The 24,057-nt window shown below is 35.4% G+C and overlaps 1 protein-coding gene across 3 annotated transcripts in view; it reads right to left on the bottom strand.

Moving 5' to 3' along the window:
* tst (superkiller complex helicase subunit twister) overlaps nucleotides 1–24,057 on the bottom strand; it is a 626,755-nt gene that overhangs the window by 145,778 nt on the left and 456,920 nt on the right. For all 3 annotated transcript variants that reach the window (XM_072532052.1, XM_072532051.1, XM_072532053.1), the window contains one exon: nucleotides 15,190–15,334. In XM_072532052.1, the coding sequence (XP_072388153.1) occupies nucleotides 15,190–15,334 (145 nt within the window). The remainder of the gene's footprint in view (nucleotides 1–15,189; nucleotides 15,335–24,057) is intronic.

The following is a 24,057-nucleotide window of genomic DNA, read 5'->3' as shown; positions in this document are numbered from 1 at the left end:
AAAGTTTTACAAAAGGGATGTAAAAATTGAATCATTTAAGTTTCGAGCCATGAACAAGTACCGGTATTTGAAGGAGTTACGGGTCAAAAAATTACGATTCTCTCCTTAATACCTGTCTATCAATGTCCTTCGCATGAGCCTGTAAAGAATTGGATTGCAAGTTTCAAGAGAGGTAAATTTTCTATTGAATTTATTCAGGGTAGTTATAGCTTACATCACAGACTAGATAATTAAATTTACATTTATACATTATACACTACATTATAAATGGATATCCAGTTTTTTTACACATTCTATTGACTTTTTGATTGCCGTTACGAAGACTTTAGGCTCGCTTGTGTATACGCTGGGTGGGCACGAGAGCTTGCAAACTTGCATAGAGAGCTTGCCATGAGTTGGTTCTGATAAATCCAAGAGGCAGAAATATGCATATCAGTGAATGATGGTACGTTATACGGAAATCCAACCTAAACCGTCTATTTTATTTTTATTATTTTACTTTAGCATTGAGTATTAGGAAATCATTTTCACGCAAGGATCTGTCTAGACGAATTTTCATGACGTGGATATAATTATAAATCCCCATGCCATTGCATTTGTCGTCTGCTTGCTTTGCAATGTTTAAAAAACACAGATTTAGGCTGAATCCTGAATTCGATTTCGGATTTATATTCTCAGTCTTATTAATTTGGTTTGGTGGTTGATATTGTCTTCTTGTGAATGAACACATGATTGATTTTTGAGAGATCCAATTGAAAAATCTATTTCTTTGCGACCATTCGACAATTCTTTCTGCGTTTTTTAATGCATTGATGGAAGCTTCGATCGACTTTTTTTCCGTATAAATGCAAAAGTCGTCTGTGTATTAAAGTAATCTGGTTTCTTTAGTGATAGAACTGGTAACATCAGAAGTGTACAGCATAAATAATAATAAGATGCTTCATTGTGACAATCCAACTGATGTTGATTTGGGCATACCTATTACTCCATTTATTTTTAGATGCACTTTTCTATCTCAGTACAACTTCATTAAGTTCGCAATAACACCTTCTGGAACTCCTATGGCATATTATTTATCTGTTAGTATGTCTAAATTAACTACATCATAAACTCCCTTAATCTCTAAGAATAAGCAAGAGACTGGGTTGTTTCGGGTAAATGCTAATTGTACATCAGTAACAAATTATGCTGTATCTTCTTGAGTCGAGCGTCCTCTTCTGAATGCATAATGGACTATAAGTCTGGGCAATCTTTAGGTTTATTAGGTTTAGGAATAGGTATTATTAAATATATTTTCCAGTCGTCTGGTACTTTGGACGATTTGTTTGTATATATATATATATATATATATATATATATATATATATATATATATATATATATATATATATATATATTTAAATATCTAAAAGTGCTGCTTAGTTAAAACTGCGATCTCAGCAATCATTGGGTTATGGGTATTGTCTATTCCAGGAGACGTATTATTTTTGTTTTTACAAGCTTGTTTTAATTCTTTCATTGTAAAGAGTTTATTTAGCATGTATAATAATGTTTGTACAATAATTTTTGGAACTCTCTTGGTTTTTCGTTAAAACAATTCGGACAAATTTTACTATGGAAATATTCTGTCCAGTCTCTCCACTCCATTTGATGTATATTTGCTTGTTTTCTATTTTTAAACATATTTAATTTAGCCAAAACTTCTTTCATTGGAGTATTTTTGTTCAAACTTTGACAATATGATTTCCAACTAGCTCTTTTTACTTCATTTGTAATTCTTTTAATAATCGCATCTTGATTTTAATATTTATTAAGGTTATCCAAATTTGGATGCTCTTTATACTTAATAAATAACTGTTTGCTTTTCGTTACCGCATTTTCGCAGTCATTATTCCACCATGGTTTGCATTTTTATAAATGCAAACGATTTATTTGCTTCCCTTTTTGGTATAGCTACGGTAGCTGCTTCGTGTATATCTTCTTATAATTTGTCGTAATTATCTTCGATAACATTCAATGATTTTTCATATAGGAAATTGCCCAATTTCGTCCTGTCTGCCTTGTTTATTTTCCATATTTTATGACTCTTTGCTGGTAGGAGCGTTCCTTAAAGTTGACATCTCATAAATATTGGCAAATGGTTGGACCCATGGGGATCTTGAAGTACCTCCCACTGAAAAATTTGACTGATATTTTAAGAGCATATCGTAATATCAATAGCACCTCTTCTTTGACCTGGTCTAGTAACAACGGTTGGTTCACCTATACAACATTTAATGAGTTTATTCTCTGTAACAGGTTTCTTCATTCGAATTCTTCTAGATATGATCCAAAAGCCGGATAATGTGAGTTAAAGTCCCTACTAATTATACATGATTTTGGTATTGTGTTGGAAAAGTGTTCAAGACTTATTTAAATATTTTATTTTTATTATTCAGAATATGACCTTATTTAGTTTTAAATCTTTTATTTAATTATAATATATTAGCTAATTATAATATGGCTTTAGTTCCAAATCCTTTAAATTTTCGCACTCAAATTGGCCGATTCATTATTGTCAAGTTCTGAGAATTCACTTGTCTGAAAAACAACATGTTTTTGGAAAACTATTTATCGACCCAAAACACTACAGATTCCTTAAGGAAACGTACCCGTCCTTTGTGTAGAAAGTTTAAAATGACATTTTAAGCTTAATTTATTGCTATACACAGAGGTCCTAAGAACAAACCGTCCCGGTGTCCGCTCATCTTAAATAAATCACTTCAATCACTCAAACTGTCTTCTTTTGTGACATCTTTCCAATGGTCTATTATATCGGAAGTGGAAAGTCCCGATGAAGTACGTACAGTTCAACCAGTGGTACGGCAAAAATCATACATTAAAAGTGGGTTGCAAGAACTTCATAGCAGCCTTTCGGCATTTGAGATGTGGCTATATCGGAGAATTCTTAAAATCCCGTGGACTGACCGCGTCACCAATGAGGAGGTCCTCAGAAGAATGAAGAAGAACCGAAGGATACCGACCACCATCAAATCTCGAAAGTTACAGTACTTTGGACACATTATGCGAAATGAATTCAGATATGCCCTTCTACAAGCCATCCTGCTAGGAAAAATATTTGGAAAACGGGGTCCAGGAAGAAGAACATCCTGGTTGAAGAACCTCAGAACCTGGTTCAACACAACATCTATGCAGCTTTTCTGCGCTGTGGGAGATAAGGTGAAGATTGCCATGATGATCGCCAACATTCGTTACGGATGGGCACATCAAGAAGAAGAGAACTCATTTCCACACCACCATAGAGGTAGAGTGATAATGGTGCGTTTTTTTTATGTGGTTTTCCCGATAGGCCTAATACACAAATACTTAAACTTGGTGCAAAATATTATTCTGAGGAACTAGATGTACTATCATCGTCAGGGTTTATTATAATTGAATTTACTCTGGCTCCTAGTAAATTATCTAACTCCCACATTTTTGGTTCTACCTTTTGGGTAACATGCTATACACAATTTTTCCATTTTTGCGGATTTATGGTGGATAGAGCTTCATCACATAAATTTTTCATGTCGGCAAACTTAAAAGTTGTATTTTTAGCTGCTACATAATTTTTTATATCTATCCATATCAGTTCTAAGGGAATCAATTCACAGTGATATGGTGGCAATCTTAAAACAATTTTCTTTTGACTTTTCGCCATTTCGTCGATGACGTATTTATCATACTGTTTTTTATGTTGATTAACAAGTGCTAAAAGTTGCACTTTGAGAAGTTAGTCGACAAAAGGGATGCTTTTTAGATGTAGCCATTTTTGGATATCCGCTTTTCTACAAGATGTGGTGGGGATCTTTTCAGATTTTCTGGAATGATACGACGCATTGTCCATTACAATCATAGAATTTGCTTCCAATTTGGGTAACTTTTTTTCAAACCAACTTTCAAAACCTTTTCCATCCATTTCCTCATGGTAATCTTCACTTTTCTTTGATTCAAAACTCCATAGAGCGTCAGGAACAAATCCGTCTTCACTGCCTATGTGACAAATAATCAGTCGCTTTCCTTTACCTAAAAATTCAAATATTATTTATCCATTTCAATGTTCAACAAAAAATATTACCTGATTGATTTTTCAGACCTGTAGAGAGTCCATCCAAGCTTGTTTTGATGAGGTGACTGACTTATCAATCCATGTTTTTGATTTAGTATGTCCGGCGTTAATCCAAGTCTCATCTAAATAATATATTTTATAATTGTCATTCCTATGATCTTTTATCTGCCTTAAAAATTCTCTTCTCCAGATTACAAGGTCATCTCTGTCCGTAAGCATACTGTTCCTGTCACGTTTTTCAAATTTGAATTGAAGTTTTTTCAAAAGCTTGTAAAAAGTAGTACGTTTGAAATCAGGTAGATTGCGGTCGTCATTGACCTGTTAGAACTTTATCTATCGTGGGAATTTCATTTCTAAAAAAGAATTGATGCACTATTCTTCTTATCGCTACCTTGTCAAAATCATCTACAGATTCGAGTTTGCTTGTACGAGTGGTACATTTTTTTGGTGCAACTAATGTGTGTGTAGTTTTATATTCTCTAATAGCTTTAAACATAGAACTATACGATACTCCAACTTTATCAGCTACTCTTTTCTCAACAGCGGACAATATTAACGCCCAATTTTCTTGTAACTCGTGCTTATAGACGTTTACAATTATTTCTTTAACGTCTACGCTTAAATGGCCTTTTTTCGATCTCTTTTTGGGGGGAGTGAAAGGTATGTTTACGAGTTCATCGACAGAATCCGTATCGATATATTAATTTGTTTTAGTGACTGTATATACAAACCTGCAAAGTATTATTTACAGGCTAATATTCTAATAAAATAATAGATAATAGATAGATGATAGATAATTGAACAGATATATTAAAAATGTCAATACTCACAATCTAATATTTATTTTCAAGGTGTTACAGAAGCGACCGATTTCGAGGCTTACAATTTTTGCCTCATCCTCAGGCATAGCAAAGAGTTTAAAGATGGAAACTCACATATTATGCACTATGACTTTTTTTTGTTGTTTTTGTCACAGGTTCACAACCTAACCTAAAGGTCTTTACCTTGTAAGACCTTTTATTTACATACATATATAATGATCAACATATCACCTTACTACAATGATAGTGTCATACGGAAAAGATGAAGACAGACAGTACCCTGGATGTAAGCGGAAAACTTCTTATTGGCGATATCTATATTATTGTTTTTTAACAAAACAAACTCTTTGCTGGGCCTGAGGATGAGCCTCGAAACCGATCGCTTCTGTAACACTTTGAAAGTAAATATTAGATTGTGAGTATTGACCTTTTTAATATATCTGTTCAATTATGGACTCACACTTGCAACTCTTTTATCATCATAATAGATAATTATTATAATAGAGTCAAAATAATATTAAATTTACTTACTTAAGTTGATAGAAAACAGCAAACACCTTAAAAACTTTCACAGTTCTAAGTTTATTTAAATAACACTATAATTATAAACCAACACTATAATTATACCAACACACACATACATAGAGCTATTAAAAGTAAAAATTATATTTATATAATTAAATTCAACAGACATAAATGTGATTCGTAAGGATTACTGAATCCATATCTGTTAAAACTGCAAATTAAGCGTCTTTGTTTAGAGGTGTAGATTGTCGTTACTTGTGAGTTTCTACTTGTTACTTTTGATACGCTTTTCTATATAATCAGTTACAGTATAAGTGATTTTGTAACAAGTAGATACTTCTTCAGCATCTCTAGAAACTATGAATGAATTGATCACGCATTCCTAGTGTTTATATCCTACTTTTGTGTTAGGCGAACGAACCTTAGTGACATTTGGAAAATCAGAAAATATATATAAACATATGTTGTTCACAGTTGGAGAACAGTTGTATTTTGAAGTTTATAGTTGTATTCAATAATTAGAGCCGCATCTTAGATTTTTCTCTTTTTACAATCTTAAAAGAAACAGATTTGGATCGTTTTGATTGTAAAAATTGTCCATCATATGCCTGCAAACTCTTCATATCTGTAGAAATCATCTGACAACTCTTGAACTAATCTTTTTTTGTATTAATGAAATTTATTTTCACATAAAAATTTGATTGCGGATGTTTGCGAAATCTTAAGTTCCCTGTATATTTGTCTGGTACTCAAGTGTGGATCGTCTTCTAACAGGACACAAACATCTAAACATTTTTCAGTTGATGCAGTTTTTCTGCACCCTGATTTCGATAAATCTTTTACTGAACCAGAGTAGATATACTATACCAGTCCTGGGGAAAAGTCTATTTTTGTTTTTTAAAATGGTTTGTAGGTGCTTTTTGAACAGATTCTACAGTGATTTTAAATCATTTTTATATTCCAAAATCACTATTACTTCACTCATTCAAATTTTAGAAATTTCTCAAAAAAAAACATAATTACTCTCATTCCGAGTGGCTTCACTATTTTTTCCTTTACTATTAATTACTAAAGAACAAAATAAAATTGGTCCCAAGAGTGTGCCCTTAAATTTCAAAATAAATGTTTTTGGCATCAAAAAAGTGGATATTTTCTGTGGAATTCGACACATAAATAGTTTTATATAAACTTTGATCAAATAAAAGGCATATATCGAGCACAGTTTTATTAATTTAATCTTGCCCAAGTACTTTCGCTCCTTAAAGCATCTTCAGGGACATCTGAAATAAGCCAAGAAACGTTTTTTTTAAATGAAGAAATTAATTAACTTCGATAAAAACTCGAAGTTGATGGTTGATAAAAGTTTTTATGTGATTAACGTTTCGGACTTACTTCGTCAATTGCAGCCTATCCAACAAGAATAAAATGTTATAAACATAAAATTAAACATCACACTACACAAGGACAAACACTTCAAAAATTTTTTTAAAAATAGGCGAAGCTACATTATGTATGGAAACCGGAGACAGAATGGCTCCCGGCCAACGGAAATGTTGAAGTGACATGTGACATATGACAGCTTGGATGGGCAGTCAAAATCATGGATATGTGTTCTGCACATTTCAAAATTCTATGAAACTAAGCATTGACCAAATGTCCAACTGATACTACTATAGGAAGTCAACTGATGAAATATGAAATTATGTAGAATATTTTTATGTAGATTGCATAATCCAGATCTCACACTCAAACCTGTCTATAATAATTAGGGTGTTAGTTTGAGAGCAACTGAAGTCGACGTAAAGTATGAATGCAAGAAATAGACTTAACAATATATTAGACAGTGGGTAGTTGACTACAATAAAATGGTCTACCAAGCACTATCAATATTGTAAAAAAGAAGAAATCTGACTATGTAATTAAATACTAAAATTAAAATTAAAATTGAAAGCAAAGTATATAAATGGGGTATAATCCAAGTAGTTCAGTTGAACCCACAGTCAATGGGAGAACTATAAAATTAATATATTGTTACGTAAAAATATGAGTTATATTTAAAAACCTGTAAACATGTTTTTTTATTCACTAATATGTTGTAGATTGTACGAGATAATTCTATCAGCTGGCAGAAAGAAAACCGGTCAGACGATGACCCAGATTTACCTTCTAGTATAAATCAGAGGGATTCTCCTGAATTCTAGGCCAATTGTGTTTTCATATATAATAATGGATTTTTCATTGAAGGGCAGTTAATATCTGAAGACCGCGCCCGCGATTTTAATTGTTACGCTCGGCTATATAAATTATGTATTATTCTTTAAATAAATTGATATAAATTATTGTGCTTAAAATAAGAACCTTTTAATAAAGACATTATAAATTAAATAAAGACAAAATAAATAACATTTCATTGGTGTCAAAAAGTGAATATAAAATAAATTGTGAAAATGGCTACGATTTATGAGCTGACAGTGACTAATTTAAGAAGACATCTTGAAGACAGAGAATTAGCTTCTACCGGAAAAAAGGCTGAGTTAGTCCAACGACTAAAGAACGCTTTGCTAGAAGAAGGACTAGATCCAGAGACTTATATATTTGAAGATGCTGTCCTCTCGTCGATTTCGAAAGTTTCTGGTGACATCGCATCATTAGAGAACAAAGTTTCTGACGATATTTCGAAAGTTTCTTTTGATGTAGCCAAAGTTTCTGGTGACATCGCGTCATTAGAAAACAAAGTTTCTAACGAGATTTCGTCCCTGGAAAGCAAAGTTTCTGCTAACATCTCTTCGGAAATCTCTAAAGTCACTTCTGAGATGTCTGCCCTGGACGATAGAATATCTTCGTTAAAAAACCGTTAAAGTTGCTGCCGATAAGTTGGCCTTCGAAGAAAAGATTAAAGAGATGGAAAGGAAGATGGAGGAAACAGGGACAGCAGAGAGAGGAAACAATCCAATTACAGTGGAGACAAAAGAAGAAGAGACGAAATGTAAGTTGGAAACACGGCCGAAATTTGAAGGAAGTGGAGGTTCTGTCCATGTGAAAGTCCCAACTTTCGATGGAAAATCGTCATGGAACAACTACATGAAACAGTGCGAATCAGCCGCAAGAGTGAATGGATGGTCTGAAAAAGAAAAGGCTGTAAACCTGACTATCGCTCTTCGAGGAGATGCCTTAGATGTGCTTCAGACCATAGCCGTAGAGGAGACCGATGATTTCGAACAACTGAAGAAGAGGTTAAATATGCGATATGGCCACGAACATTTGGAGCATGTATATCAGTCGCAGCTTAAAAATCGTAGACAGAAGAAAGATGAGGATCTTCAAGAATATGAGGTAGATATTGCCAGATTAGTACGATATGCTTATCCAACAGCTCCTGAAGACATGATGGAAAAGTTGGCCGTTCAAACGTTTATTGATGGTCTTCGTGATCATGAAATGCAGAGAATACTGCGATTAGCTCGTCACAAGACGCTGGTTGATGTCTTATCCGCCGCCCTCGAATACGAGCCAGCTACGCAGGCCTCTGGCGAGTACAGTAAAGCTAGGACTGTAAAAGAGGAAGGAGATGAAGATAAACTTGACCAGCTCGTTAATATGATGAAAAGCATGACATGCAAGAAAAAGAAGACCATAAAATCAAGAAACTCACCATCAGGAAAACCAGAACGAGGCAGCCTTAGGGGGGCAGCTCGGACCCGGAACTCTTCCAAAGACCCTCTCATACTAATAGCTTCTTTGAAATGTCGTGAAGATAGTGTATATGTAGATGGAGACATAAATGGTAAAAGACATACGTTGTTGGTGGATACCGGAGCGACCAGAACCATTATACGCCCAACAGTTATAAACAGCCGTAAGAAACTGTTACCAACGAGGTTGCGACTTCGGACCGCTACAGGTGAAAATGCCAACATTCATGGAGAAATCCAGGTACAATTGGGAATTGGAGCAGAAAAGTTCATCCATACAGTTATAGTTGCTGACATCGAAGAGGATGTTATATTAGGAATGGACGTAATGAATATGCATGGATTCCAATTGGATTTTAAGAATAAGGTAATCAAAGTTGGCAACGAGGAGGTATTTCTTCATCCACATAATAACAACACTGTGCAAGCAGCCATTAAAGAAGATACAGTCGTGCCTGCGAGAAGCGAAACAATCATAGTAGCGCGACTACAGGGAATTATAGACGAAGGGACACCTGTTATGATGGAGCCTTGGAACCACGACGATGAGGTTGGCCGTGGAATCATAATTGGAAAGGAATTGGTGACTTCGGCTAAAGAAATTCCTGTGAGACTTATCAATGTCAACGACTACCCAGTGACCATCAAGAAAGAGACAAAAGTAGGCACTTGTGTACCTGTGACATCCATAATCCGTCAGGCGACAACATCTGATAATTCCAATGACAAATTCGACCAAATGGTTGCAGTTGCAGGACAGTCTCTAAATCAGATGGAGAAAAGGAAATTAAGGGAATTTCTTCGACAGTACCGTGATATTTTCGTACCGAAAGGAGGAAAGACGGGAAGAACTACCGTTGTTAAGCATAAAATTGATACTGGTAATGCTAAGCCAATTCGTCAAACAGCTCGACGATTACCACAGGCGAAAAGAGAGGAAGCTGAAACGATTGTTCAGGAAATGAAGAAAGACGGGGTGATAGAACCTTCTACGAGCCCATGGGTCTCTCCGGTGGTCCTGGTTAAGAAGAAAGACGGAACGACGAGGTTCTGTGTGGATTACCGTTTGCTGAACAACGTTACCAAGAAAGATAGTTATCCTCTGCCTTGGATCGATGACACATTGGACACATTGGCTGGAAGTAAATTGTTTTCTACTTTGGATTTGAAGTCTGGATACTGGCAGGTAGAAATGGACCCAGTAGATAAAGAAAAGACAGCCTTCACCACAGGATCTGGATTGTGGCAATTCAACGTTATGCCATTTGGACTCTGTAATGCTCCTGCGACATTTGAGAGGCTTATGGAAAATGTGTTGAGAGGGTTATCTTGGAAAACATGCCTGGTTTATTTAGATTACATAATCGTCTTGGGGGAGACATTCGAAGATCATTTGAGGAATTTAGAAAACGTTTTTAATCGACTTAAAGCTGCCCAATTGATGCTAAACCCCAAGAAGTGCCAGGTATTTCAAGGTAAAGTCAATTATCTGGGTCATATAGTCAGTAAAGAAGGAGTGGCCGTGGATAAGGGAAAAATCGATTCCATTAAGGAATGGCCAAAACCAACTGACAAACATCAAGTGAGAAGTTTTCTTGGACTATGTACTTACTACCGGAGGTTTATTAAGAAGTTTGCAGATATCGCTAAGCCATTAACGCGACTTACGGAGGAAGCAAGAGATTACCGCTGGGATATAGACTGCCAAAATGCCTTTGAGACGTTGAAAAAGCATTTAATAACAGCACCAATTTTAGGGTATCCACTGCCAGAAGGAGAGTTCATCTTAGATACGGATGCAAGTAATGTGGGAATTGGAGGAGTGCTGTCTCAGATTCAAGGAGGACAGGAACGAGTCCTCGGATATTTTAGTAAAGTTCTTTCAAAACCTGAGCGGAATTATTGCGTCACGAGAAGAGAACTTCTGGCAGTAGTGAAATCCGTAGAGCACTTCTATCAATACCTCTATGGAAGGAAGTTTTTAATCCGAACCGACCATGCCGCCCTTAAGTGGTTGATGCAGTTTAAGAATCCAGAGGGTCAGATAGCCAGATGGATTGAGCGACTCCAAGAATACGATTTCAAGATTGAGCACCGGGCCGGAGTTAGCCACAGAAACGCTGATTCTCTTTCCAGAAGGCCATGCCCAGCAGAGTGTTCCCACTGCAACAAAACGGAATCCAAGGAAGCAGCAGTGCTAAGAACAACGATGGTCAATGACGACTGGACGCCTACTAAGATCAGAGAAGAACAAGAAAGAGATCCAGTTATACAGAAAATTCGAAAATGGAAAGAGGAAAACCGTCGACCACCTTGGCAAGAAATATCAAACCTATGCTCAGTAGTTAAGACGTATTGGGCCCAGTGGGACTTATTTATCATGGAAGATGGCTTGCTCAAACGAGTCCTGGAAAATGATGACGGTTCAGAGAAGAGAAGACAGTTGGTGATCCCAAAGAGCAGAATAGTCTGAAGTACTTCGTCAGTTACACGACAGTCCATCAGGAGGGCATTTTGGTGTAAAGAAAACCCTTCAGCGAATTCGGGAACGGTTTTATTGGATGAACAGTTCCGACGACGTAAAAGACTGGTGTAAGAAATGTACTATTTGTGCTACGAGTAACGGGCCTTACCGAAAAAGGAGAGCTCCTATGAGACAATATAATGTTGGAAGCCCGTTTGAAAGAATAGCTTTGGATATAGCTGGGCCATTTCCAGAAAGTGAAAATGGAGGCAAGTACATGTTGGTAGTAATGGATTACTTCACTAAGTGGGTTGAGATTTACGCACTTCCAGACCAGAAGGCCGCCACCGTTGCAGATAAGTTGATCCAAGAATATATCAGCCGATTTGGAGTGCCTTTGGAGATCCATAGTGACCAAGGCAGGAACTTCGAAAGCGATCTATTCCAAGGAATATGTGATAGACTAGGCATGAAGAAAACAAGAACTACCGCGTATCTTCCGCAATCGGATGGTATGGTAGAACGAATGAATAGGACAGTTGGCAAGTATTTGACAAAGATGGTGTCCGATCATCAGCGAGACTGGGACCAATACCTTCCGTTCTTCACAATGGCCTACAGATCTGCTGTTAACGAATCAACAGGCCAGACACCAGCCAGAGTCCTATTCGGACGCGAAATGCGACTACCTTGTGATCTAGAGTTTGGGTGTCGACCCGGAGAAGATGTAGCAGGTGAAGATTATGTGATCGAATTACGAAGAAGAATGGACGATGTACATGAGTTGGTCCGTTCCCACCTTCAGATCGCTAGCGACAGAATGAAGAAACGGTACGATACACAAGCCGAAAAGGGTTGCTTTAAGAAGAACGACAAAGTATGGCTGTATAATCCCAAGAAACGAAAAGGTTGTTCTCCCAAATTGCAGCAGTTTTGGGAAGGCCCATACTTAATTATGGAAAAGATCAACGATGTCTTCTACCGAATAAGCAAGATTCCGAGGGGGAAGCCGATGATAGTACACCATAACCGGCTGGCGTCTTTCGAAGGTGACCACGACGTAGATGAAGAAGTGGAAGTAAACCAAGTCCAAGACGTGTCTGACCTCACGTTTGAGGAATTCATGGGTGCCTATGGAGGTACCGGTAAAGCAAGACATGGTGTTACCACTGAAGAAAAGCAAGATCTACTTGCGCTCCCCGATGACTACTCGCTGGCCCATACCATCCCGGCCAGTATCAAAGACGCATCAGGGTTGGCATCCGTTTTTCGAAGGAAGTTTGGTCGAGTTGCAGAACTTCAATGCCAAGTGCCAGCTCCCGGTAAAACTCTGAAACTCCAAGATGCATCACGTTACCTTTTCTACCTGGTAACAAAAGACACTGCCCGTGACCAACCTACCTACCGAGATGTATGGGAAGCCTTACTTCAATTAAGAGAGCACGTACTAGAGTCCGACGTGCAAAAGTTAGCCATGCCAAAGTTGGAGTGCCGCCAATTAGATTGGAGGGTTATCCGAAATATGGTGGAGGAGATCTTTAAAGACACCGAAGTCCAGATGTTAGTCTGTTGCAATCCGCATAGTTACTGGTGCGGAGAGAAAACCGTCCCTTGTCATTTTTATACAACTGGAAGTTGTAAAAGAGGGTCCAGTTGCCGATACCAGCATACCGTTCCAGGTCTAGTCCCGAGAAGGTTCCAGGAGGAACCATCTTTTGAGAGGGGGGCAATGTTACGTAAAAATATGAGTCATATTTAAAAACCTGTAAACATGTTTTTTTATTCACTAATATGTTGTAGATTGTACGAGATAATTCTACCAGCTGGCAGAAAGAAAACCGGTCAGACGATGACCCAGATTTAACTTCTAGTATAAATCAGAGGGATTCTCCTGAATTCTAGGCCAGTTGTGTTTTCATATATAATAATGGATTTTTCATTGAAGGGCAGTTAATATTTGAAGACCGCGCCCGCGATTTTAATTGTTACGCTCGGCTATATAAATTATGTATTATTCTTTAAATAAATTGATATAAATTATTGTGCTTTTTAATAAATTAAAATAAGAACCTTTTAATAAAGACATTATAAATTAAATAAAGACAAAATAAATTTCATTTCAATATCAAAGCGTTACTCAAGACCAACTGACCAGCAGTTGGAGATGTTGAAATATTCAAGTGTGGAGGTGGTATATCTAAATTACAAAGAGGTGTGGAGAATGTAAATAACGCCAACTATAGTTCAATTGAACCTGAGCAAGCTAGTTTTGTAAATTATTGAAGAATAAAATAGTAATGTTGATCAAAGTATGAAATTAATAAATTCTTAATGGATATGCTCAGTGCAGGAAGTCTAAACAGCCGAGCTGGGTCCCCTAAGAGGTGAAGCTGTAATAAAGTTTTTAAAAATAGGTTTCAATTTAGTACAATTTAAATTAATTTGAGTATTAAGACAGTGAGAGTTTCCATTTGTTTCCTTTGTAATCCCCAAATCTTCCAATAAATCCAACTCCAGATAGTTTTTCTTTCTACTAATGTCATGTAAAATAGATGAACCAGTATTGATGTTAAAATTCTGTTTACTGGATAAGTGTTGACCAAAACTTGAAGAGTTTGGTCTTCTTAAATGTTCTGAAACTCTAGTGGATAACTTTCTAATGGTTCTACCTACATAAGAGGCATCACAATCATCATATTTTAATTTGTAAATACCACTTTTGTCAAGTGTGTTCATACTATCTTTGGTGTTGATTAAAAAGGAACCTAAAGTGTTGTGTGACTTGAAGGAAATTTTGACGTTTTCAATTATAGAAGTAAAAAGTTTAGATATTTTATTGGAAATGTTGCTAATATAAGTGAAGGAGAAATATCTGATGTTATTTGAAGCATTAGGTTGAAGAAAACATTGTAATAAATATGCAAGCTTTTCTGCAATTTTGAGTTTAGCTCTATTTAGAAGCTTATAGATAATGTTGGGATCATAACCATTAATGAAAGCAATTTGATTAAGAGTATTAAGTTCTAAATTAAAGTTATCATTAGAAAGTGGAAATTTGAGTAACCTATGAATGTAACTGTTGAAAGCAGCCATTTTATGTTGGGTTAGATGATTAGATGTTTCATGTATAATATGATCTGTTTGGGTAGGTTTTCTGTAAATATTGTACTCTAGAGAATCTTTATTACGAGATATAGTCATATCCAAGAAGTTCAACTTATTGTCAGATTCTGGTTCCAGAGTAAAAGACATGTTAGGATGGAGGTTATTAAGATCATCCAGAATCTGTAAAGCATCATCTTGGGTTCCCTGTATGAGAGCTATACAATCATCAACATATCTAGACCCAAACACTATTTTGCTGTTGTTATTAACAAATTTCTGTTCTAAGCTGTCTAAGAAAATATCAGCTAGAAAAGGTGATAATGGAGATCCCATTGCTAAACCTGTTGGTTGTTTATATATTTTTTGATTAAATTGGTCAATAAATTGGACTATAAAGTCCTGATCAAGACAGTTTTATATAACGTAATGTTTGCCGAACTAGTTTTGATTTAAAAATTATGAAAACTTCGTTACCTTAATGTATCCCTCCTGAAATAACATTTCAACTATTTCTTTGATGATTGGTAAAATACCGCTATGATGAACACCAATTCCTCTTGTTAGAATATCTCTCATCTTCATAATTTGAGGAATATTTTGATCGGGTTCTTTCAAACATCTGAAAATATATATTGAATATAATATATATATATATATATATATATATATATATATATATATATATATTGATATGATTGGTGTTTATAGAAAATAATTTATAAGTTACATTACTAGATAATATTAGATATAATAAGTATTTGGTTATTTTAATAAGTTATATCCGAGGAGGAGGTTGTCAATCCTCTACCGGACGCGTCCCCAGGTGGCGGATAGGGGAATGCCTCCCAGATATGGGTGGTATCGGGGAAATGAAATACCCGACGCGGACCAAAACTGACAACAGTAGCGTCTGACCCAGAGTGGGCGGCTGAACAATAGGTCCTCCAAAAGGGGGTTGTGGCGTTAGGCGTTAGCAACCTAGCACACTTAAAAAAATCCAAGGGCTAACGAACAATTGGCAGAAATGAAAAATTTTTTTTTAAATTAATCCCCGGGTGGCAATCCACACCTCCGAAAGAGGGAGCCCCATCGGATACGGGGGGGGGGCACTTCTGCTTTGAGTTCAACAAACCCGGCTTCGAAACTCAACCGAAGACAAAGACAGAGAAAACTAAGAATCGGCACATGGAATGTGCAGGGCTGGAGAACAAAAGCCAGTGAAGTAACATCAGAATTCGAAAAGATGAATCTCGATATCCTCGTCACAACGGAAACAAAAAAGAAAGGAAACGGCACGGAAAGAATAGGGGAACTAATCCATTGTTGGAGCGGAGTGGAAAAGAAAGACCGCGCAAAAGCTGGAGTTGGAATTCTACTAAAGAAGAAATGGGAAAAATCTATAGACGATTGGGAACCCATAAACGAGAGAATTGCCAAACTGAAAATCAAGATGTATGGCAGAGAAATTATAATACTAGCAACATACGGTCCAACGGAAGACAGTCCAGCCAATGAGAAAGAACGATTTATCGAACAACTTCAAGAACAAATGGATAAGAGAAAACCTAAACAAGAAATAATAATAGTGGGGGATCTAAATGGAAGAGTCGGAAGAAAAGACAATGACAGAACAGTTGGTCCATTTGGAGAAGACACAATTAACGACAACGGAGAAAGATTGGTAGAACTATGTGAAGTAAATGATTTGAAAATTATGAACGGATTTTACAAACACAAAAATATACATAAGTACACATGGACTCAAGAGACAAGAAAACTAAGATCCATTATTGACTACATTATCATGAACCACAAAAGCTCCATCAAAGTGAAAGACATCAGAGTGAAAAGAGAGGCAGAGTGTGGAACAGATCACAAACTTGTGGTGGCATGGATGGAATTCCCCTATATCTGGACAAAACAAAAACATACATCGATTGTTACAACGGGAACGACAATAAACGAAAAGAGGCTCAAATTACATCTATTGCAGGAAGAATCAATAAAAGATTTATACAAAAGAAGACTAGACCAAAAACTAGAAGAATTCAGATATGACACGTTAGATGAAATGCATGAACACATAAAAACCTGCCTGATTTCAGCGGCCTTAGAAGCTCTTGGAGAAGACGACCAAAAGAACACCCATCAGAATATCAAATTAAGGGAAGACACATTGAAATGCATAAAAGAAAAGAAAAAACTACACATAAAATACCTAAACACCAAAAAACAGGAAGACTTAGACCTATATAGAGCGAAAAACAGAGAGGTAAAGAAAAGAGTAACAAATGAAAAGAACGAACGATGGGAACAAGCATGCACAGAGATAGAACGACATATCGGAGGAACGAGAAATTCAGAATCATGGCGAATATTAAAAGCACTTCAACGAAATAAGACAGAGAAAACCCAGATCGGCAAAATTAGTGAAAACGAGTGGCAAGAATACTACGTAGAACTACTTACAGAAAACCGTCCCCAATTTCAGGAAGAGAATATAGAACATGCAGGAAATGGGGCATACGACCAGATAGAAATAAGCCTGGCAGAAGTTAAGAGAGCAATCAAGACATTGAAGAACAAAAAAGCCAAAGGACCCGGAGGAATACCAAACGAACTAATTAAAAACGGAACGGAAAAGTTATTCCGCATGCTACATAGAATGTTCGAAAGAGGACTAAATGGAGAAGAAATACCTGCGGAATGGACACAAGCATACATCACATCCATACATAAGAAAGGAAACAGGAAAAAATGTGAAAACTATAGAGGAATTAGTATAATATCGTCGGTAGGTAGACTTTACGGGAAAATTATTAAAGAAAAACTAGAAACTGAAATAATAGGAAAAATTGGAGAAGACCAAGCAGGGTTCACAGTAGGAAAATCATGCCTAGATCATACGTACACATTAGAACAATTGATAGAGAAGAAAATGGCAAAAGGTAGACCGGTCCATCTGGCCTTTGTTGATCTAAAGAAAGCATATGACTCAATACCTAGAGTCAAATTATGGGAAGCAATGAATGATCTCGGAATCCGACAAACACTAATAAAAGCAGTTAAAGCACTATACAAAGAAAACAAAGTAGCTATTAAATGTGGAAATAAAGCCTACAATCCATTTAAGACGACAAAAGGACTTATACAAGGATGTGCTACGTCCCCTACTCTGTTTAAAATATTCTTGGAAAAGACACTCAAACCATGGAGGAGAAAGTGCGAAGGAATGGGCATACCAGTAAGAGACGAATACCTATACACCTTAAGTTTTGCCGACGATCAAGTAGTCATCGCACAAGATGAAGAAGATCTCAGCTTTATGCTCAGAAAACTAGAAGAAGAATATAAAAACAACGGAATGGAAATAAACTTAGAGAAAACCGAATACCTAACAACAGAAAACAAGGATATGAGAAACCTAGAGATAGACGAGGGAAGGCAAATAAATGGAACAGATAAATTCAAGTATTTAGGAACCATAATATCGAACCAGGGAACAACAGAAGAAGATATAAACAACAGACTGAGACAAACAAGAAACTGTATAAGACAACTAAACTCAGTGTTGTGGGATAAGAACATTACGATAAAGACAAAAAAGAGAATATATAACACCCTGACAAGAAGTATCCTGACATATGGGTCCGAAAACTGGACAATAAACAAGAGAAATAGAGGTAGAATAAGAGCAGTAGAAATGGAGTTCCTGAGGAGAAGCTGTAGACTTCCTATTGCCTGTAGGACAGGCAATAGTGCGAGCACTGCCAGATCTTTATTTAACACATGTTATCATAATACACTCCAATTCAATTCCAGGTTATACAACAATCAAAGAATAATATAGTTTTACTGTGATCCTTCCTAATAATAATTTATGATAATTTCTAAACATAAAACTATAACAAATGTGGAAAAATTCGAACTTGGATTTGAGGTTCGAATCGGTTTGTAAATGCCCCTTTGTCCGCTTCTCGTCGATCGACGATGATAGGTATAATAAAAGGTTGAAGTTGTGGAGTAAAAGTGTTGATTTATTGACAGCTACTGGTAATTACACAATATGATGTTCGTTAGGTAACTACTTATGATTGACTGTAGTAGACTGCGCTCACATGAGCTCAAATCCCCAATTTATAATCTCACAAATAATTCATACCTCAGCACAGAGGTTATTGATTCTATGATACTAACCAACTTTGCACTATTCGCTTACATTACAATTTAATCTAGGCCATCATTGCAATACTTAGGAAGTTCAATTAGAAAAAATATATTATTCGACAATTCATTAACAGGTGAATGGACTTTAATTATTAAAATATTACTCGATATCAATTTCACAATGTCACTTATACACGGTGAAACTATAATAGATTAAGAAGTTAAGAATAATGTGAGATTACAAATTAAGGGGTTAATTTGTGATTGAACAAATGTTCAAACAATAAGCCATTTTGTACTAAGCAGTATCCCACTCGATTGTAAAATTCTCGTCTAACATTAGCCAGAATGCGTGGCGTTATTTTTGCACACTCTTCAATAATTCGCATTTTTAATGCTTCAATATCTGTAAATTTTTGGTCAGAATAGATTTTTGATTTTAAATGCCCCCAGATAAAATAATCGTTTGGAGCTAGATCTCCCGATCTCGGAGGCCACTTAATGTTACAGTCAGGTCCAATCAAACAATTATTAAAGCTGTTTTTAAGGAATTCTTTAACCTCCCAGTTATTATGCGCAGGGCAGCCATCCATTTGAAACCAAATTTCTTCTTCATCTGGAGCTACTTCTGCATGTCTGGGTAAAATTTCTTCTTGTAGCAAGTCTAAAAACTTTTTTGAATTTAAATTTTCCTCATAGAAAAATGGTCCAATAATATTGTGTTTAAATATTCCTAACCAGACATTTATTTTTCGACGATATTGGGTATGGCTTTCAATAATATCCTCAGGCTTTTTTGTCGACCAAATCCTATAATTTTGAACATTTGGTTCATTATTTGATGTAAATGTACCTACATTCATCACTAAACAAAATGTTTTTTAAAAATTGTCTGCCTGCATTAGCCCTCTCTAACATTTCATAACAAACTTCCGCTCGTCGTTCAGCATCTCCTTCTCTTAGTTCTTGATGACATTGAAATTTATATGAACGGAATTTATTCCTTTTCAAAATTTTTAAGGCCGTAGAGTTATGAATATTAAACTGGTCTGCAATGGTCCGAGAACTTATTCTAGGATTTTCTATAACTGCTGTTAATACATTTATTTCATTTTGATTTTCTAAATTTTTTGGTACCTCAGCAAAATTGTTTGTACAGGTACAATTAGAAATCACGGTCCCAGTATTTTAAAAATTTTGTAAAATCCTTTGAATTGTTGAGTGACATGGAATTGGTCTATTGGAATATCTTACTTTAAATAAATAACTGACAATTCGCGCACTATTGCCTGAATAAACATTTTTATTATTGCTACTTTCTCCTCAACTGAATACATTTTTTAATCAACTATGTTGTTTTTTAAACAATAAATCACTAAATTAAAATTTTGGCAATTCAAATATTGTCAAATATCAGAAACATAAATATGATTAAATGCAACATGTCATACACATTCTTGTACCTCATGTGGCTTGATTTTAAGGGGTGGCCTGAAAAATGTATTATATTTTTACAGAATTTTGGGAACATTTAATTCGTAGAACAATTTTAACATTTGTTTTTAATACATATTTAAGTTCTTTACAAATAGTTTCTTATGAATTTTAATGTAAAATAATTAGGGAAGCAGGACTTCAACAATTTAAAATTTCCCATTGAAATTCCTATGGCCCGTTTGACGATTCACCACCCTGTATTATATATATATATATATATATATATATATATATATATATATATATATATATATATATATGTTCCGAAAGATTCCCGCGGTTAGCACAATTAAACCTAGAGCTAAGACTAATACTATTATAAAAATTAGTTTTAAACGCATGATGATGCAAGTAGACGCGCTGAGCTCTCTTGTTTAAAACAAGCCCTCATCCAAACCGGCTACCGCGAAAATCACATCAATAGGAGCATCCACAGATATCAATCTCCCACTCATTCTCAACCCAAAGACTGAGACCCTCATCATACGAAAGCTTTTCTTCCTTACATCAAAGGTGTCACTGACAAAATCGACAAAATTTTTAAATCAAGAGGAATAAAAACAATATCTACCCCCCAACAAAAACTTTCATCTTTTGTCCGATCAATCAAAGACAACATTCCAAATGAACAACACGGAGTTTATGAAATTCCTTGTACAGACTACCCCCGATCCTATACATATTATGAACATTTCAGTTCTGTTCGCAATTCCGATTCAATGTCAGCTCTAGGTTAACAGCATCTTCATACAGGTCACAAAATTGATTTTAAAACTCCAGAACCATAGCCCCCATCCGCTTCTATAAACCAAGAATTATTCGAGAAACCATAGAAATTGAAAAAAGGCCAAATTGTCTCAATAAAAAAGATGACGGCATACGGTTACCTTCGACATGGAGACCTCTCATAAAGAAAATATCGCCCGCTCCATCCGCGAATCAAAATCCCACTGTCGGAAATATTCGGGCTAACCCCCACACCAACCTCTACCCAACCACGTCACTATAGACGGTATAAAAGAAACGTCCTCTGTTCCCAGTGGCAGTAGTCAATTGATTGTTGATCAGTGTATGAGGGCTCGGGAGACTGAGACCTCGGAAGCTCTGAAGAAAACATCAGCGAGGATGTCGAAAGCTCGGCGAAATGATAATCTAAGAGCTTAAGAGAATCTTAAACCTATAGCTAATATTCATAGTACTAATCTTAGCTCTAGGTTTAAAGTATATATATATATATATATATATATATATATATATATATATATATATATATATATATATATATATATATATATATATATATATAAACTCCTGGACAAAATTAACGCACCACTTTAATTAATCTAAATATTTACAATATGAACACAAAATAGAACTAAGTTACATTGAAATAATAATAAACACCTACAAATAGGTCCAACATGACTTAAATAAATCCATTATGACCTTAATTTGCCTTATTGTTTCTTTAAAAATTTGTTTTTGCCGGAAATGCGTAAATAAGCTAGCATAACTCCAAATTACAAAAAGAAAAAAAAAATAATAAAGTAATACCATAAAATGCATCTGGATCTACACTAATACCGTGTAGGCTCTCCTCTACTTCTTATGACTGCATTTATGCGTCGAGGCATGCTTGATATCAAATGTTCAACAAAAGCTTGCGGAATATTCTCCCATTCTTCAATAACGGCCTCAATGAGTTGGTTGTGGTTGGCAATAGAGGGTCTACGACTTCGAATCTTTTTGTTTAAATAGTCCCATATATGCTCTACAGGATTCATGTCCGGACTGTTAGGTGGCCACTCTAATAATGGAATATCAACATCATTTAGGTAGCCAATAACCTGTCGAGCCACATGAGGACGAGCATTGTCTTGCATGAATAAAAAATTAGGTCCAAGAAACGGAGCAAAAGGCATTACATGTTTGATAATAATGTTATCTAAGTAATAATGGGCATTCATAGACCTCGTACGTATGGGGACCAACTCCGTACGAGCTTCAAAGCAAATTCCCCCCCAAAACATTTTAGAGGCTCCACCAAAAGGTACTTTAGGAAAGATATTGCAGCTGGCAAACCTTTCTCCTCGCCTTTGCCAGACACGCTCACGACCATCTGGAGCTTTTAGGCTTACTCTAGTCTCATCGGAGAAAAGAACTTGTTTCCAGTCATCGATGGTCCAATTTTGATGCAATCTTGCAAAATTCAATCTCTGAACCCTGTGTTCTCTGGCAAGCAAGGGTTTTTTGGCCGGTTTCCTGTTGCTCAATTCTACTTGATGTAAACGTCTTTTAACTGTTCGAGATGATATCGTGACATTTCGAACATCTGCTAGTTCATTTTTTAGCAAATTGCTGGTGACGCTCCTATCTCTGAGAGCACGTCGTCTCAAAAAACGATCATCAATTTGATTAGTGCAACGTTTTCGCCCTTGCTCTGGTCTTCGATGGTACGACCCTGTTTTATTATATCGCCTCACCTTGCGACTGATTCTGGAATGATGTCTTCCTAACAAACCTGTAACATATCGCATTGAATATCCTTCATCTAGGAGAGTCGATGCTCGCACTGCATCCTCCATTGACAAATTTCTTTGGCGGTTCATTTTTTTATTTGATTTTTATGCAAATGAACTTCCAAACATGCATATGATGAAAAATATCACAATAAAAAGCTTGTTTGTCACAAGCACTTTGTTTTGATCGGCACTTTTAATGAAAAATTTAACTCACTTTTAGTCTAAAACGAAGTTTAATACAAATTATTGTTAAAACAAGACTATTATTAGCTTACATAATAACTGTCACTGTTAAACAAGGTCCATAGGCAACTTGTCGTACAGTAAATTATCAATAAATAAAAATTATTGAGAAAAATATGAGTGGTGCAATAATTTTGTCCAGGAGTTTATATATATATATATATATATATATATATATATATATACATATATATATATATATATATATATATATATATATATATATAAATATATATATATATATATATATATATATATATATATATATATATATATATATATATATATATATATTGTTGTGATCTGCTTTATGATGTTTTATTATTAATTAACACTAATTTAATTAATCCAATTATTTAATTAATTAATTCACTAATTTATGCAGATTCATACAAATCAATTACTATTAAAAATTCTCAGGGTGCCTTCTTAATTTTACTTTGATCAGTTTACTTTATATATCTCTTCTAGCGGGTTCAGTATCTCCTAGTTGCTCATAATCGGGATAGAACAGGAAACGGAACTAACATTAAAACAACATAAATATGCACACAAATTATTATTTATTTTCAATAAGCAATATGATGAATATTAATAAATAACTTTTGTGGGCAATTATCTTTCCCAACAAACTCCTATACTCTAAATTTAATTTTAATTACAAACTATCTATTGATCTGTTTTATAATAATATCTACTAAAAATTTACCATATAAAATATAATTTATTCACAAAAAATAACTCTTTGAAACTTGGAATCTTAGTTCGTATGCTTATATTTGATTTTATCTTTAGAATATCTTAAAGTTTTCTTTCATTCAAATTATTTGACTGATCTTTATTTTTTACACCAATGATGTCTCCTCTCGATCAAAACCACAGTTCCTTCCTTGATTGATTATGTCCGGCTACC

The sequence above is a fragment of the Diabrotica undecimpunctata genome, chromosome 5 (assembly GCF_040954645.1).
Source record: "Diabrotica undecimpunctata isolate CICGRU chromosome 5, icDiaUnde3, whole genome shotgun sequence".
NCBI classification, from domain to species: domain Eukaryota; kingdom Metazoa; phylum Arthropoda; class Insecta; order Coleoptera; family Chrysomelidae; genus Diabrotica; species Diabrotica undecimpunctata.
The sequence above is the reverse complement of the archived record's forward strand: the minus strand, read 5'-3'. Positions and strand labels throughout refer to the sequence as shown.